Below are 17,672 nucleotides of genomic sequence, written 5' to 3'. Positions count from 1 at the left end.
GCTCGCAGCTGAGCCTTTACAGCTGCAGCTGCTTCTCTGAGGTATTACACTGTAAAAACACATGTAAAAAGTACAGCTATACACTAATATACTCTACGAATGGATGAGTCTTATTGATACTGAAAATCAATTATTTCTGCTTAGGGGATAGAACGAAATGCGAACTGCACCTGTGAGTACTGTTGTTGTTATTATTATTATTATTATTATTATTAGTAGTAGTAGTAGTAGTAGTAGTAGTAGTAAAAGTAGTAGTAGTAAAAGTAGTAGTAGTAGTAGTATTAACGGTCAGATGTTTTTTATCCTCCAGTTAGAAGTAAATGTGTATTTTTATTTACACAGTTTTGTGTTTTTACAGCAAACTGCAGCTCAGAGGTTCAGCCTACGAAAGAAGACAGTAAGAACTAAAAGGATGGAAATGATTTTGTATATTAGTATATTATTATATTTGGATGAATAGACTGAAACTCTGTTCTTTTGGACAGAGCTGGTCGTTTCTGTGTCCGTCTCGGTGCTGGTGGTGCTGGTGGTGCTGGTGGTGGTGCTGGTGCTGTACATGAAGGGAATCATCAGGTACTTTTAAATATCTCACTGCGTAACATGACCAGTGTCGGCTAATTTGATTTTTTAAGAGTCACTTACACATTACTGTCACTGGAAAAAAGCTGGAAAGCTGCAGCTGATGACTCATTTCACGACGACGCTCTTATCATAACTTCCTTATTTGAAAGCATAAGAAAATAAGCAGTTACTTAAATTGCTAACTAAGTGAATCTGAGTGCTCTTAACGGGCTTCATGAGGGTCGTCAACAAGCAGAATGATTTTTTCATCGGCTTTTATTTAACTTTGTGTATCTGAGTTGGACCTTTGTTAACGTCTGTGTTGGTGTGATAATGGTAGCCTTCTTATTACTGGTTTAGAGATAATGCAAGGTGAGCAGTGATAAAGTTTTTTTTACCTGGTAACGCCTTAACGACCTGAACGTGACCCTCGCTGTCCTCTGGTTGTCTGCAGCTGCTGCAAGAAAAAGTACAACGCCGCTGCGACTGATGAGGAGCAGCAGCTTTAGTAGAAAACCTTCCAGTCCATCCAGTACCATCATTCAGCTACAGTAGTAAGAGTAGTAGTAGTAGTAGTAGTAGTAGTAGTAGTAGTGTTTACTCAGCAAATACTGTCGCACACTTAAATCTGGTGCTGTGTTTATTGACTGTTATGATCTCTTTCATTTTTATTGGTTTCAATTATGTTTTTTCTAACTTCAGATCAGAATTCCTGCCGTTATGACAACTATAATATTCTGCAACACATACATGCACACACACACAAACATACCCATGCAATCGCACACAAACACCCTCCTCTATGTTTACACATTACATAGTTTGATTTAATTTAATACAGATTTATGTTTGTTGTCTTGAACGATGTAACCAGCTCATAGGCTTTATTATTCTACTCACTTTTAAGCTTTAGACCAAAACTGTCTCCTGATGCTCTCACAACTACCTATGCCATGCCCGAGTTTCTATTTCTTCCAAAAAACTCTATTCATGTCGTATGTGTGTGTGTGTGTGTGAGAGTGTGTGTGTGTGTGTGTGTGTGAGTGTGTGTGTGTGTGTGTGTGTGTGTGTGTGTGTGTGTGTGTGTGTGTGTGTGTGTGTGTGTGTTCCCGTTAGAAAGTAGTTTTTATACCTCAATCAGACTTTCCAGAACAAATTAAGAAAACTTAATCATCAAAGTGCAACGTGAGCCTTTTACAAACATTAAGACCAAGTTCTGCTTTTTGTTACATTCGAGAAAGCAGCTTCTCAGTCCAGTAAAAAACGTTTTTTAATATCTCAAAGCACAACTATTGGTGCACATGGATAGCTCTAGAGGCTGTGGAAGCTAACAGGCTCTCTGCGGCACCAGCGCGTGCACATTGAGGACCAACGGCCACTAATTGCCTCCGGGGCCGGTGTCACGAAGCCAGACCCACGTAGTCAGGGACCCTGTGCTGCGGTTAGCAATTAGCGGTTAGCCCAACTTACCGTCAGAATCAATAAGAGGTATGCAGCACTGTGTTGCGGTAGCTCCGTTAACGGTTAGCAGTTAGCCTAACTTATCGTCCAAAACATGAAGAGGTATGCAGCAGGGTGTGTTGCGGTAGGTCCGTTAGTGGTTAGCAATTAGCGGTTAGCCCAATTTACCGTCTATAACAATAAGAGGCATACAGCGGTGTGTGTCACAGTAGCTCCGTTAGTGGTTAGCAATTAGCGGTTAGCCCAAGTTACCGTCCATAACAATGAGAGGTACGCAGCAGAGTGTGTTGTGGTAGCTCCGTTAGTGGTTAGCAATTAGCGGTTAGCCCAAGTTACCGTCCATAACAATAAGAGGTACGCAGCAGTGCACACGCGTGCTCCTCCTGGCCGAGACACTAATAATGATTTACACATTAAAAGTAAGTAGTCTGGCTTCGTGACGCAGACTCCGGGTCCACCAGAACCGACACTAAGCTGTGGAAGCTATCTGACCCGTAATGGAGCACCAGAGCGTGCGCTTTCAGGGTCCTGTAGCATCGCAGCAAACCCTAAAGAAATAGATATCTATTTATTATAAAGGTTATCCCACCAAGTGATGATGACATCTAATATTGCATTATATTATATATAATACATATATTACTTATATGGGTATTGGATACTCAATATAGAGAGTATGGAAGCTCATTCCCGCACAAAAAAAAATAATTAGGACCAGAAAAATAAAAATAAAAATAAAAATTAGTACCAAAAAAAAAATAAAATAAATTTGGGCCAAAAAAAAAAAAAAAGAATTAGGACCAAAAAAAAAAAAAAATTAGGACCAAAAAAAAAAATACAAAAAATGGGGAGAAAAAAAAATATAGATTTCTTTTTGTTGACAAAAATAAAGAAAACATCTAAGCAATACGTTATTTCATCACTTCGGTTTTACAATACCTCAATTTAAATGTAAATATGTATTGTCCATACAACAAAACAAGTACAGGTAAAAAAAAAAAAAAGTCCAATCTTTTTTCAATTCAAAATATCTTTTAGTAAATAACAAGAGCACTTAAATATAAAACAGTGCTTGCTTGGCAATGTCAACCACCTGTAAGCCCGTATTGATGGGTTACTTTAAAGTAAATAATTCATTCAATATATGTGTGGACTTTGCATTTTACTCAGTTCTTAAAAATGGTCAATGGAAGGTCAACAATGTACTTTGTCTGTACATATATTAGCTACAATTATATTTAGGCTGTAACTGTAATTTTGACATTTATAGTCAGTAGTCAAGTTCTCATTTCTCACCTGAAATGAAACTTTTTTTTGGTGCCTTTTTTCAAGTCAATGGAAAAAAAGACAACAAAAAAAAAGTTGGGTTTTTTTGGTCCAAATTTCTTTTTTCTTTTTTTTTGGTCTTAATTTTTTTTTTTTTTTTTGGATCCTAATTTTTATTTATCTATTTATTTTTTGGGTCCTAATTTTTTTTTTTTTTTGCGTGGCGGGAATGGGCTTCCATAAGAGAGAGAATTGTGAATGTGATAATGATACTAAAACTAACTTATATAATATATTTAACTTCATATATATTTGTACTTGGATGCTTTATAGTGTGTGTGTGTGTGTGTGTGTGTGTGTGTGTGTGTGTGTGTGTGTGTGTGTGTGTGTGGTGATTTTGTCCAGCCATTGTATGTGTTTTACTAATAAATGATCTGTTTACTCTGTGCCTTATGAACTGAAGCATTACAACCAAGCAGCATTCAGTTCAACACCTTTTTTATTGTCATTTGCTTTTGTTGTCAAAGAGAAAATAAACATACTGTTTTACAAACGAGAGTTGTGTTCATTCCTTGTTGTGCAGCAGCAGAGCTGCTGAAGGTGGGGAGGTGGTGGGGTGATGAGCCTCGTGACAGGAAGTGACTCATGCAGGAGAGTTACCTAACGACTGCATGTACACACATATCTGTCATGTGAGCGTAGAAAGTGTTGGAAAGTCCATTTCCATTCTGTCTGCGTTGCTCCTCTGCAGGCATTCAATGCATTTAAAAGCTCTTTCAGTCCTGTGGTCAATCCAGTAAAACTGTATTCATCCAACGGCAACATGACTTTTGGGAAAGTAAAAACACACTTGCTTGTTTCCTGACAGAATTGAAAAAACAAAACGAATTCCAGCAAACAGCAGTCTGAAGGTGAAACGGTGTGATTTCCTGTATTTCATGTCATGTGACGTTTATAACAGTAAGTCATGTTCTGGAGGCTGAAGCAGGAAGTGACGGCGATGACGACGTTGATGAAAAAAGAAGTCGTGCTCGTGTAACTGACGTTGGATTATGATCCTGCAACACACACAATGCTGTAGATTATAAATAAACAACTAGAGATAACTGCACATTTTGTTTTCACAAAGAAATTAGTTTTACGCCTGCCGTGATTAAAAACAATACATATATACATGCAGTATGTATTGGTTAAGAAGAATCAGCGAGTGTTCGTGCTGCTGAGAATGTGATATACAAAAAGGAAATCCAGTTTGAGTGACAGACTGAAGCGTCTGAAGGCCTCAGGACATCACGCTGCGACTGTTATTTTCTCTAATAAAGTCAGAGACAGGATCCTACAACTCGGAGACGTTATCCCAGTGACATTAAAACCAGTAACACATCATGGCATGAGGGCAGGGGGATGGTAATGTCACAACGTGTTTTTAATTTACTGAATGTTTAAATACAGGTTAGCATCTCAAAAGTCAAAATGAAACCTGCTGCGTGTGAAAAGTGACTCACTCATTTTAATGAGTTATCGTTGTTTAACTTGTACAGACAAAAGCTCGGGGGAATTTCTCAGAGAACTGGTTTGGTTCCTTTGACTTTCATTCACACACTCACATTAAAACACAGCTGAGTCATGATTGAGAAGAGGGTGTTGTCGTGATGAAGAGGACATCGTGGTCACTGGGGTCACTTCCAGCACGTCGGGGGTTTCCTCTCCTGCGTATTTTCTTGTATGGAGTTATTGACTTTGCCCCGTTTGAAACACACAGCTGTGCAGCCTCCGTTCTAAAGTTAGCTCCCGTCCTCTTCTTTGACTCTCCGTCACATGTTGGACTCGGCGTTTAAAGCACTGCGCTGCGTCCAGTAGAGTTCAGATTCCAGAAGAGCTGGGATCCGGCCAAGGAACACAGAGCGAATGCCAAAAAAAAAACTGAATACAACCTAAAAGTTGGTTTTGCATCGTGTATCAGGATCCAGCACCCAGGAGAACTTTGTCTCTGCTCACGGGGAACGACCTCGATGGTGAACTGACGGAGACTCTCATCAGCCCCTATTCACAAAGCACGACACGGTTTTATGGGACTTTGTGTGGACTCAAAGGTCGAGGAGGGACTCGGCAGGTGTCTATGTCGGCCTGGTGAAGAGATCTCCTCCTAAAATTATTCATTTTATAAAAAAAGGACGGGAGTAAATGTATTTTATGATCAAGCTGTGATATAATCAAATGAAGTAGGTAAGAGATGCTATGCCCCTGCTAATAATCCTGCAATACACACACACACACACACACACACACACACACACACACACACACACACACACACACACACACACACACACACACACACACACATATATATATATAATCAAATGAAGTAGATAAGAGATGCTATGCCCCTGCTAATAATCCTGCAATACATATATAATGCCATTAACTGAGGCGACTGACAGCTGCATTCGACACATCTTGTACACACACGACCTCCATGTGTGACCTCGGGTCAGCAACAGCACTCGGCTGGACAGAAGTAACAGTAGCTGATGATGTTCAACCTTCACCGCCAGAGATTATTCTTATTGCTTCAATCTTTATATTCATATCTTTATAAGTTTACGTGCTCTTTATTTTTATCTCTGTTTTGAGTGTGATTGTTTTTACCTTATAAATTACCTTTTATTTCTATTTTATTGTCACTGTTTTAGGGTTTATTGCATGTGAAGCACTTTGTAACAAACTGGACAAATAAAGTAATTATGAATCTTTATGGATTGTTTAAGATGAGTATCACAGAGAGCTTTACTGACCTATTAAAGATAGAAGGTGGTCTAAAGATCAAAACCTCCTTTTCTTTTTCCAACAGTAAAAACAACTCAAAGCTGGGTCTGCTTTAGGGGCGGGGCTTACTGTGATTGACAGTTTTCTAGGTGTTTTCCGCTCTGGGAGTCGCCCGAGTTTGCCTGAAAACGTCTGCCCGTTCACTTTAGAAAGTTTATTTATAGCATTTTTGTTCACCTCAAAGTGTCTGACTGTGCGTACAGTCGTCCTTTACAACACCATCAAAAGGAAGCAGAGACTGCAGGTGGAACCGACTTAAACAATTAAAACAAACATAAGTAAACAATTAAAAGTCAGCTTATCTTCGTTATCATCCCTCTGTTTTTTACTTCCCAAAATAAACTCAGTAAGTCTGAAGCAACTGTTTACAGGAAGACCCTGGTTTACCAGAAGGGGAATGGAGCCTTCAGGAACTCTGTGTTGTGTAGTCAGGGTTGTGAAGTCAGTGTTGTGTAGGGTGTTGGGAGGATGTGTACACATCTGCAACTTCATCATGACTCAGCTAGAATAAAGATGCTTTTCCTTCTTTGTCTTTTGCATTTCATGCTCCACATCACATCCTATATTGTAAGTCTTCTATGATAATTAGAATATTTTATTTTCTCATGACGGCGTCAGAAAGGGGATGATGTTTGTGTCCTATAGCTGAGACGCGTGGAGCTGCTACTGGAGTGCAGGTGTTGTGTCTGAAGCCTTTAAGTGAGTCCTGAGTGATGTCATGGTGCGTTCATGGGGGTCTGCTTTTATAACGCTCTCCTTTATTCATGCCAGTCTATCTTTCTGTCATTCCTGTGATCAGCATGTTCAGTGGGCGGTGATGTCATCAATAAGGAATTTCTCATTAATGTTTAATAGTGCATTGTGGACTCATAAGCAGAGGGCAGGTGACGTTGGCAGTGAAGACAAACTGTAAGCATGAGTCACAACTTCATATGCTTCTACGGCCTCCACACAGCTTTCAACATGCCGACAGCTGGCGGCGTGGACCTGAGGGAGGGAAGGAAACCGTGTAACTACAACGTCCAGTAAAGATCAGAGATGTAACTCAGCCGGTCATCTTGTTTGTTTCAGGGAAATCAACTTCTCCATTAAAATCATACCTTGTTTTATGAGAAAAAAAGAGTCCAAAACTGCTGTATGTGGATGTATTGAACACCATAAGTAATGTAGAAGTGAAATATATGGTTTGATATATGGTTTGGTAAAGTGAGGCAATTCAATTAGCCCCAATTGACCTAATGGATGCAATTGGCCAATGGGCACATTGAGGCCATGGCCCAATAGCCCCAATGGACCCATTGGGGTCATTGGGGCTATTGGGCCCCAATACGACCTCCTCTGAATGTTCTCTGTACTAAACCCTCTCTAACTTTGTTCTGCTTCACTTTACTAAGTCAACCTTTGCAGAGAGAATGTTCACATATTGAATGTTGAATTAATTTCAAACTAATAATCATCCTGAAAGTCTTTTTTTTTTATTGTTGGACCTGAAACCTTTTCATTTCTTTCTGTGTGTCATCTTCATTTCCTCTTAACCAGAAACATACAGACTGATATTTACACATCTGAACAACATCTCACATGTGTAACTTTTACTATAACACAACATTATTCAAACAGCCATTGTGGCTGCAGAGACACACTGAAAGGAAAGTAGCTGGGTGTTGGTTAATAAAGCAGGGAGTTCCTCTGATAACAGAGAGGGAGATCATTCTCGACTCCAGATAAACTTTACTCCACTGTATATTCATATTATTGCTTTGATTATTGTGTAGATAAACGTTAAGACTCAATACTGAAAAGAGAAAAGACTAAAAAAAAGGCGAAGACTTCTTCAAATGAGTCATCAGAGTTTGATGTTTTCACACTGCTCTGGTAGCAGAACAACCGGCAGAAACCAGCAGGAAATAAAGGTCAAGTCGGAGATTTAAAGCAAGATAGCAGAAGTAGCCGAATCCCCATGAATGACATACAACCAGCTCCTGTGCTTCACTTTATCTGCAGCTCATTCTTTATCTCCAGAGGCCTGTTTTATGGACTACAAGGCTCATAATGTCCTACATTAATAATCCATTTTATACCATATTGTGATCATAACTATGAACATCCAGCATGAGTTTTTCAAACTGTCTGGTTCAGGGCCTAAACAACAGCCCACCTACTAAATAAAAAACATATTTATGGAAAGATTATGACCTAACGAATCAGAATCTGCACCAAAAATCCCAATCCAATAAAGCGTTGGCCTGTTAGGAAGTAGTTTCAGTGCAAAAAACATGTGGTTCGGTTCAAAAATGGAAAGAAATATGTATTTTATGGCAAAACATTGTCCAAGTGGGGCATGTTGGGTTTTAAAATGTTCAGGAGCTTCGGCATGTGCTGTGTGATGTGGTTTTAGGAAAGTGGCCTGACCAGGAAGGCTTGCTGACTTTGGCCGTTTTGTGACTTCACAGGTACTAATAGGAAATGAATGATTTGTGTTGTTTCATTGAATTCCCACAAGCCTGTCGGGTTACTGGGATGTGCCTGTAAGGGGAGTTTACGTTCAACTTAACGGTTACTTTATTTGTTTTTTAAACCACAGGTCTCTTCTCACAAGGGTGACGGTAGCAATTTAAATAAAGTTAAACAACGCTGTGGTTGCGGAGATAATTAAGGTGCCGTTTTAAAAAAAAAAGATTAACGGTCCTCCCTTTGCACAGAAGTCTTCCCTCTCGAGGTCCCGACACACGAAGACAAAGAGAGAAGTCCGCAGGTCATTCCAGGTCGTTTGACAATTGAGATTCAGGAGATAAGTTAAATAAACTCTGCGTGTGCTCAACTTTCATCTGGACGCAATAGCCGTCCTGCAGACCTCCCTCCCTCCCTCGCCACCTGTCAATCAACTGCACCCGCGTGCTCCTCCACTAGCAGAGAGCCGCTCCCTAAAAGCCTGATCTCTTTATTTGCTCTCCGCTGCTGACTCAGGGTATCTCGGGTCAAGTGGAGGGATCTTCGGAGAGACAATAAAAAAATGTTATGCTTCACACTTCATGAAAAAGTGATAAAAATGAAGCACAGTTTACCGGTTGTGCGATATTTGACATTTATAGCTAGATTTTCCAGTCGGAGGACGTGTTAACATGAGTGCTTAACAGCCCATTTGTTTGGCTTGATCTGTGTGTATTTGCATTTAAAACGTGCATTATTGTATCCTGTGTATTGTGACAGAACAAGATTACCAACAAAGTGACCTCCAAAGTCTGAGTGAGCCGTCAAACGTCCCCCCTCCTGTTGTATCCTGTTGTTGGTGCAAAGTGTAACACCTGGTCACACCTGCTCAAAGGGACTGAAGCTCGTAAAACCAGAAAGAGAGAGAAGCTTCAATTAATTCAGAGTATTCAATGTGTTTTAGATTGAACCGAGATCTTTCTATACAGTCAAGGTTACACTTTAAAATGTGAATTTAAATGCGCCTCATAGCTGTACAGTCCTGTGCATAAAGTTAGGGCATAGTTTATATATATTTATATTACCTTTGTGGTATCTTACGTAAACATGAGGCAGCAACCACACCCGACCCAGTGCACATCAGAGAAAACACCATAAAAGGACAACAGTGGCCCTGAAAGGAAATGGCTCCCTGTGCTGCGTCTCAAACTTCCTCTTGTGCCACCGACTCGTTTTAGGTTTTAAATGCTTAAAAAAACAACATTAATGTGTTTATTGCATCAAAGTTTTTTGACTTTGTTGGAAAACCTCTAGTTCAACTAAATGAATCAATGTTTCACTCAATGATAAAATGCTCTGGTTGAAGTGATGACCTTCGTGTTGGTAGTTAAAAACATAAGATTTGTTCAATTGGTTGTTGTTTCTTTGACCTTGTAAATCTATATGTTGTGTTATGACTTGTTCTGCTTTTTATTTTGTGTTTATATTAAAGTTATAATGCTAAAATAAATACTTTTTAGTCTTTTTCTTGAAGTAAATATTCATGGGTCCAAATTGACCCGTAACACCAGAGATGTTACGATAGTTAATAATATTAAAATGAAACAATAAATAACACAAATGTATTGAAGAGATGTGTTGTAATTGCCCTCAGTAACAGTCAGGTAACACAACAACCTTTTATTTATTTATATGATTCTTTTGAGGTTCATTTTTTTTAATCAAAATGGAGAGGTATCCAGATAAAAGAAAAGGCCCAGTGGCCCAAACCAAAAATATTAAAACATACAACAATATGTTCATGGATAAGGAATCCTAACAAGGTCACGAAGAGATGAGACACACATTGATGATAGATCATTGTTTTAGTGTATTTTACAGCTGATTTAAGACACAAGAGACGCTAACAGAAAGCTAAGACAAGAGATGCTAACAGAAAGCTAACACAAGTGATACTAACAGAAAGCTAACACAAGAGATGCTAACAGAAAGCTAACACAAGAGATGCTAACAGAAAGCTAACACAAGAGATGCTAACAGAAAGCTAACACGAGTGATACTAACAGAAAGCTAACACAAGAGATGCCAACAGAAAGTTAACACACAAGATGCTAACATAAAGCTAACACAAGAGATGGTAACAAAAAGCTAACACAAGAGATGTTAAGAGAGAGAGTTTCTCTCCATTAGGCCTGATTTACAGAAGCTACCGTCTGGAGGATAAATGATGAAATGAGGCCACCTTGTGTCCAGATAGAGAGCACAAGAGAGAGCGTGTACATTGTTCTTGATGGTGATGTCGTTCAGACCCCTGTAATCGATACAGGGGCGGAGGGTCTTGTCCTTCTTGCTGACAAAAAAAACCCTGCTCCCACTGGAGATGATGAAGGTCTGAAGGTCTGACAGCCAGGGGTGGACCAAAACGAGGGGGTGTTGCAGATCGTCTCTGTGTGGTGGTCTGGAGAGGTTAGCTGTACAGGTGACGTGCTGCAGAGTAGGCGCCCATTAAGGGCGCTAGCTTCCAGGGGTTTGGAGAGGAGACGGCCCTCCAACCCTAGCTTGCGAGCCAATCCACTGTCCATTAGGTTGGCATCAGAACCAGAATCCACCAACACCTCTTGACTGAGAGAGGCGGTGGAGAGGTGATAGAAAGTCTAGGGAGTAAACGAGGGGGACTTACGGACAGGGCTGTACGGCGGACCAGTGTCGTCCTCTGGCCACAGTAGATGCACCTGCCCTCTCGTAGGCGACACTGCCACTCCTCGGGAGTCAAGCTGGTCCTCCCAAGCTGCATGGGTTCCTCAGCGGGTAAGAGGGGGGCAGAGAAGCCAGGAAGGACAGGGAGGCTAGGGGCCGGTAGAGAGGTTGCTGGGGAATGGGTTCCGGTCGAGACTTGGACCGGATATCCCGAGGAGACAAGGAGGGGCTAAGCATGGACTGGCGAGCTAAAAGAGCGGCTATGTCTCTCCTAAACTGCCCAAGACGGCTCTCTAGCCTTACATCAAGGGCGATTAATGCATCCAGACTCTCTGAATCATCCCTCACTACTAGTGACTCCCATCACTGGGTTAATAAAAGTCCTCTCTGGAGAGATACGTCAGACCATGAATTCTCCTTTCTGTCTTTCCTTGACCCTGTGACGTTTTCCACAGAAGTCAAGGAAAAGTGGTTAGGGTTAGACGTTGGGAGGACATTTTTTGACAATTCGACTGCAGTCGTTGGTCAAACCCGTCTGCATGAATAACAGCCCTCAGGCCTTCAAGCAACCCTCACACAGGGCACCAAATTCATCTCACCCTGTTGCAATCTTCAGGCTGTGAAACTTATTTAGTGGGGACCTGATGATCTCTCTCTGTCTTTCTCTCTCTCTCTCTCCCTCTGACTCTCTCTCTCTCTCTCTCTCTCTCTCTCTCTCCCTCTGACTCTCTCTCTCTCTCTCTCTCTCTCTCTCTCTGTCTTTCTCTCTCTCTCTCTCCCTCTGAATCTCTCTCTCTCTCTCTCTCTCCCTCTGACTCTCTCTCTCTCTCTCTCTCTCTCTCTCTCTCTCTCTCTCTCTCTCTCTCTCTCTCTCTCTCTCTCTCTCTCTCTTTCTCTCTCTTTCTCTCTCTATATCAGACTAACTCTCTTCCTGGAATAAACCACAGCTTGAGAGCCGCACCCTCTCCGACACAGCGAGCTGCGCTCTGACTGCACTTCCTTGTTTCCTCCCCTTCAGATCTACAGTTGTATAGATGGGTGTAACCAACATGGAGCTGAAGTGCAGCAGCTGACGCGACCCGTTCACTGCAGAGACACATGTTGTTCAGGTCAGAGCTCACAGTACAGTCGCTTATGAGGAAATGAAACTTAGACAGACGTTGTCTTTGAGAGGTGAAATGGAGCAGAAAGGAGTTCAGCTGGACCGGGAGAGCTTCTCTTGTTCCATCTGTCTGGATCCACTGAAGGATCCGGTGGCTATTCCCTGTGGACACAGTTACTGCATGAACTGTATTAAAGCCCACTGGGATGAAGAGGAAGGTAAGAAACTCTACAGCTGCCCTCAGTGTAGGCAGACCTTCGCACCGAGGCCTGTTCTGCTAAAAAACACCATGTTAGCAGATTTAGTGGAGCAACTGAAGAAGACTGGACTCCAAGCTGCTGCTGCTGATCACTGCTATGCTGGACCTGAAGATGTGGCCTGTGATGTCTGCACTGGGAGGAGACGGAAAGCCTTCAAGTCCTGTCTGGTGTGTCGGGCTTCTTACTGTGAGAAACATCTTAAGCCTCATCGTGATGTCCCTCCATTAAAGAAACACAAGCTGGTGGAGCCCTCCAACAAGCTCCAGGAGAACATCTGCTCTCGTCACGATGAGGTGATGAAGATGTTCTGCCGTACTGATCAGCAGTGTATCTGTTACCTCTGCTTAATGGATGAACATAAAGGCCACGACACAGTCTCAGCTGCAGCAGAAAGGACCGAGAGGCAGAGAGAGCTGGAGGGGAGTCGACTGAACATCCAGCAGAGAATCCAGGACAGAGAGAAGGACGTGAAGCTGCTCCATCAGGAGGTGGAGGCCATCAATCTCTCTGCTGATAAAACAGTGGAGGACAGCGAGGAGACCTTCACCGAGCTGATCCGTCTCCTGGAGAAAAGAAGCTCTGATGTGAAGCAGCAGGTCAGATCCCAGCAGAGAAGTGAAGTGAGTCGAGTCAGAGAGCTTCAGGAGAAGCTGGAGCAGGAGATCACTGAGCTGAAGAGGAACGACGCTGAACTGCAGAAGCTCTCACACACAGAGGATCTCAACCAGTTTCTACTCAGCTACCCCTCACTGCCACCACTCACTGAGTCTACACACTCATCCAGCATCAACGCCCGTCCTCTGAGATACTTTGAGGACGTCACAGCGGCTGTTTCAGAAGTCAGAGATGAACTACAGGACGTCCTGAGAGAGAAATGGACCAACGCCTCACTGATGGGAACTGAAGTGGATGTTTTACTGCCACAATCAGAGCCCACGACCAGACCTGGATTCTTAAAATATTCATGTAACATCACACTGGATCCAAACACAGCAAACACATATCTGTTGATATCTGATGGGAACAGAAAATCAACATTAATGAGGGAACATAAGTCTTATTTTAGTGATTTTGACTTTGACTTAGACTTTGACTCTCACCCAGACAGATTCAATGAATGCTTACAGGTCCTGAGTAGAGAGAGTCTGCCTGGACGTTGTTACTGGGAGGTGGAGTGTAGAGGAGGAGAAGTTGATATAGCAGTTGCATACAAGGATATCAGCAGATCAGGCACCAGGGTTGAAAGTGGTTTTGGACGAAACAACAAATCTTGGGCGTTATATTGTGACCGAGATGATAGATCTCGCTTTTTGTACAACTATGTTCAAACTCCCGTCTCTGTCCTTCAGTCCTCCACAGTAGGAGTGTACCTGGATCACAGAGCAGGTATTCTGTCCTTCTACAGCGTCTCTGAAACCATGACTCTCCTCCACAGAGTCCAGACCACATTCACTCAGCCTCTCTATGCTGGAATTGGTTTGTATTGTTATGATTCCACTGTTGAGTTGGTTAAACTGAAACGGAAATAGACAGAAGTCCCTGAAGGGTTCAGCTCATGTCGTCTCCATGTTTGTGTCTGAGAGCTGATTGTTGGGGCGTTTCTTCACTGCAGAGATCATCTGTCGTTTCTCTGCAAGAACATTTAAACTTCTCTGAGCTTTTGAATATTGTTGTTTCTCTTCCAATGCATGTTTCTGAAGAGAGAAAGCACCAGACCTTCATTCATCAGAGATATCTTTTCTCTTTATGTGTATTTGTAATGACATCTTTAATTACATGTATTTGTTTGGCAGACATATGAGCTATTATTAATCATAATTAATGAGGAGATACATTATTATTCTCTTTATTATAAATGAGATTCTGGTCCAACTGATTGATTATGTGGATGAATCTGAACATGGAATCTCTGATCAAGAGTCATTACACAGACTTTACTTATGGGATGTGGGAACAAACTGAATGTGTACACATTGAATAAACAAACATGAACAACGTGTTTTTTTCTTGTCTGAGTTTTTCTGTACAGGCATGCTTCCACCGACTGAACGATTAAATATTATATTTCAGTGTGATGTTTTAATATCGACGGTATTCTTTCTGACTGTCAGTGAAACTTCAACCCTTTTAATTGTTTGATGAAAACAAAAAGGCTGAGTGTAACATATGTTGATTAGTTGAAGAAAAAAGCAAAAGAGGATGCTTTTGATTAACTTAAAACAATGTAAAGTTGATCAATGCCATAGATTATTTTTTTCACATCAATCGACAACAAACTGCAGAATCAGCTGGTTCATTCATGTCGTTCTTGATTATGTTTTTTTATGCTATTATTGCAGGATTCTGTGGTGTATTGAGCACATTCACGTTGTTATGAGTACTAATGCTTTTTGGACCTCATGAACCACCGTCCTTTTCTAAGTTTGCTGCGCGCATGCGCGGTGACGACTGAAGTTATTCATGTCCGGAAAAAGTAAACCAGCTACAGCTCGTCAGTTTACTACAGAAGTGAACGTTTTTCGCAGGAGGGAGAGACACTCGGTGTCAGTACGAGTGAGTACGATGAACCTGTTGGGAAGAATTGACGAAAATGAACAACAGTCAGCGGGCTTATAACAGATGAACAATTCTTTGAAGCTAATGACGAAGCCGCGCTTCCCGCGCTACTCACGCGCTTTTGAGAAGTCTCGTGCAGCCCGGAAACCAAAAGATAAGACATTTTACGACATCGTGACCCTAAATAAACATTACTAGCCAAGAGCCTTTATTGGGATCAGAACTGTTTAGTTTTAACCGGTGTAGCCAAAAAGCTAACCAGCCATTGGCCCAGTATGTAGCCGAGTTACAAAGCATGAGGAGGAAGAAAATTAACATTTGGAGAAGTCTTTACCTAAACCAGTGCACGTCCACATTGTGACACACAGTGGGGCGATCGAGTCAAATACAAGTGCTGCTGTTTATTATCTCCTGAAAGTTAAAGTAATCTGTGTTTCTAACAGATAAATGAACTCTATTGTTAGAGTTTATTAGTTAGAGTTAGTTAGTCAGTCTCTCTCTCTCTCTCTCTCTCTCTTTTTCTTTTTGTCCGACTGCTTCTCCTCCTGGAATGAGCCACAGCTTTAAAGCCGCTCCCTCTTCTTCCTGGTCTCCAACACATAGCTCCTCACACATTCTTCGTCTTTGTGAGGTGAAATGGAGCAGAAGAGGACCAACGTCTCACTGACGGGGACTGAAGTGGATGTTTTACCGTCAGGACCAGAGCCCACGACCAGAGCTGGATTCTTAGAGTATTCACGTGACATCACACTGGATCCAAACACAGCACACACATATCTGTTAATATCTGATGGGAACAGAAAAACAACATTAATGGATGAACAACAGTCTTATTCTAGTCACCCAGACAGATTCACTGACTGTGATCAGGTCCTAAGTAGAGAGAGTCTGACTGGACGTTGTTACTGGGAGGTGGAGTGGGATGGAGAAGGAGTTTTTATGGCGGTTGGATACAAGGACATCAGCAGATCAGGCATCTATGAGGACTGTGTGTTTGGACAAAATGACAAATCTTGGTCGTTATGTTGTGACCAAGATGATGGTTCGCTCTTTTGGTACAACAATGTTGAATCTCCCCTCTCTGTTCCTGTGTCCTCCAGAGTAGGAATGTACCTGGATCACACAGCAGGTGTTCTGTCCTTCTACAGCGTCTCTGACACCATGACTCTCCTCCACAGAGTCCAGACCACATTCACTCAGCCCCTCTATGCTGGACTTGGTTTTTGTCGATATGGATCCACTGCTGAGTTGGTTAAACTGAACTAGACAGAAGTCCCTGAAGGGTTCAGCTCATGTCGTCTCCATGTTTGTGTCTGAGAGCTGATTGTTGAGGCGTTTCTTCACTGCAGAGATCATCTGTCGTTTCTCTGCAGGAACATTTAAACTGTGAGGAAAACAACAAGGAGGACGTGGACGACCACCGGAGAAACCATACAAGTGTAAAATGGAAGCCGTGTGGTTGAATCTTCCAGAACCATCTGATGCAGAGGAGGATGACGATGATTGAAGGTCATATCCCCCCACCCCTTCATACCACAGATAATAACACCTGCATTATGGAGGCAAAAAATGCCCTGAAAGATAATCTGTTAATGTTTTAACACCAGCGTCCAACAAGCGATTTCACCGACACGTTATCAATACAAAATATATCAATAACTCCTTTTTTAGCTCTCGATCGTCCGTTGAACTAATTTGTTTGGCAAAAGAGACTTTGTTGGGACGCAACCGTTTTTGTTACGTCATTTATTCATTTATTATTTCTTTCTTTTTCTTACTTTTAACTTTACTAAGTTGTGTCACTCAGTCAGCTTCCTGTGTCCTTTGTGTTTTTTGTAAATAAAGCGGTTCTGATTCTTCTTTATTGGTATTAATACATGTAGAATCTGCATGTGTGCTTTATCACTGTTGTGTATTTTGTTCATTTATTAATGTATTTAAATAAAATGTTTAGACCAAATAACAACTTTTATGATACCAGCTGCTTAAAATATGTCTTTACTCTAAGTAGTCAGAGAAAAGTAAATGAGTTTGTTTACTCAAGTAATGTACTTAAATACAAATTGAAGTACTCTTTGGTTAGTTACTTTGCAGATTAGTAATACAAAATAAATGATGAGCAACTCAACAGACAATAAATGTATTAACTTTACACTTAACTTTACCACTGCAACATAAGCCTGACTTACTTTTGCTGCTTTACTTTAGATGCTAATGTTTTTCACTGACTTTGACTTGAATATTGAGTATTTTGTACTGTAGTGTTGCTACTTTTACTGAAGTACCAACGCTGACAGAAGCAGTGGACGGAAGACAGAAAGGAATGATGGTTTTACCGAGTTCAGAGGAAAGAGGGAGAAAGGAGGTGAGCTGGAAGGACCAGGAGAAATAAAACAGACACACTAAAATGTATATAATATTCAATATATATATATATATATTTATAATTAAATAGTGTAAGTGCTAGACTTCCTCCGCACCAGTTGGTGGCGGTAATGCACCAATTCGTT

General features: G+C 41.4%; 1 protein-coding gene across 3 annotated transcripts; it reads left to right on the top strand.

The window, feature by feature from the left end:
* Positions 1-12,422: 12,422 nt before the first annotated feature.
* On the top strand, positions 12,423-17,003 carry LOC137779674 (tripartite motif-containing protein 16-like). 3 transcript variants are annotated; one of them, XM_068567792.1, is made up of 3 exons: positions 12,423-13,537; positions 14,759-14,763; positions 15,866-17,003. In XM_068567792.1, exons 1-3 carry the CDS (start codon positions 12,423-12,425, stop codon positions 16,426-16,428), a joined length of 1,683 nt encoding a protein of 560 aa, XP_068423893.1. In that variant the 3' UTR covers positions 16,429-17,003. The 3 variants fall into 3 exon arrangements, with proteins under 3 accessions (XP_068423893.1, XP_068423894.1, XP_068423895.1); XM_068567793.1 differs by lacking the exon at positions 14,759-14,763 and having other exon boundaries at positions 12,423-13,490; positions 15,805-17,003; XM_068567794.1 differs by lacking the exon at positions 14,759-14,763 and having other exon boundaries at positions 12,423-13,517; positions 15,811-17,003.
* The last annotated feature ends 669 nt before the right edge of the window (positions 17,004-17,672 follow it).

The sequence above is a fragment of the Clinocottus analis genome, unplaced genomic scaffold, assembly GCF_023055335.1.
Source record: "Clinocottus analis isolate CAN_PGR_092001 unplaced genomic scaffold, fCliAna1.0.p SCAF_8, whole genome shotgun sequence".
NCBI lineage: Eukaryota > Metazoa > Chordata > Actinopteri > Perciformes > Cottidae > Clinocottus > Clinocottus analis.
Note: the sequence above shows the minus strand (reverse complement) of the source record. Positions and strands in the feature narration are given on the sequence as shown.

Excerpts from the sequence above, each read along its gene's own strand:
- LOC137779674 (XM_068567794.1), top strand. The coding sequence starts at position 12,423 with ATGGAGCAGAAAGGAGTTCAGCTGGACCGGGAGAGCTTCTCTTGTTCC. Across the intron at positions 13,518-15,810 it reads TGATGGGAACTGAAGTGGAT|AGGACCAACGTCTCACTGAC; the intron begins GTTTTACTGCCA and ends ATGGAGCAGAAG.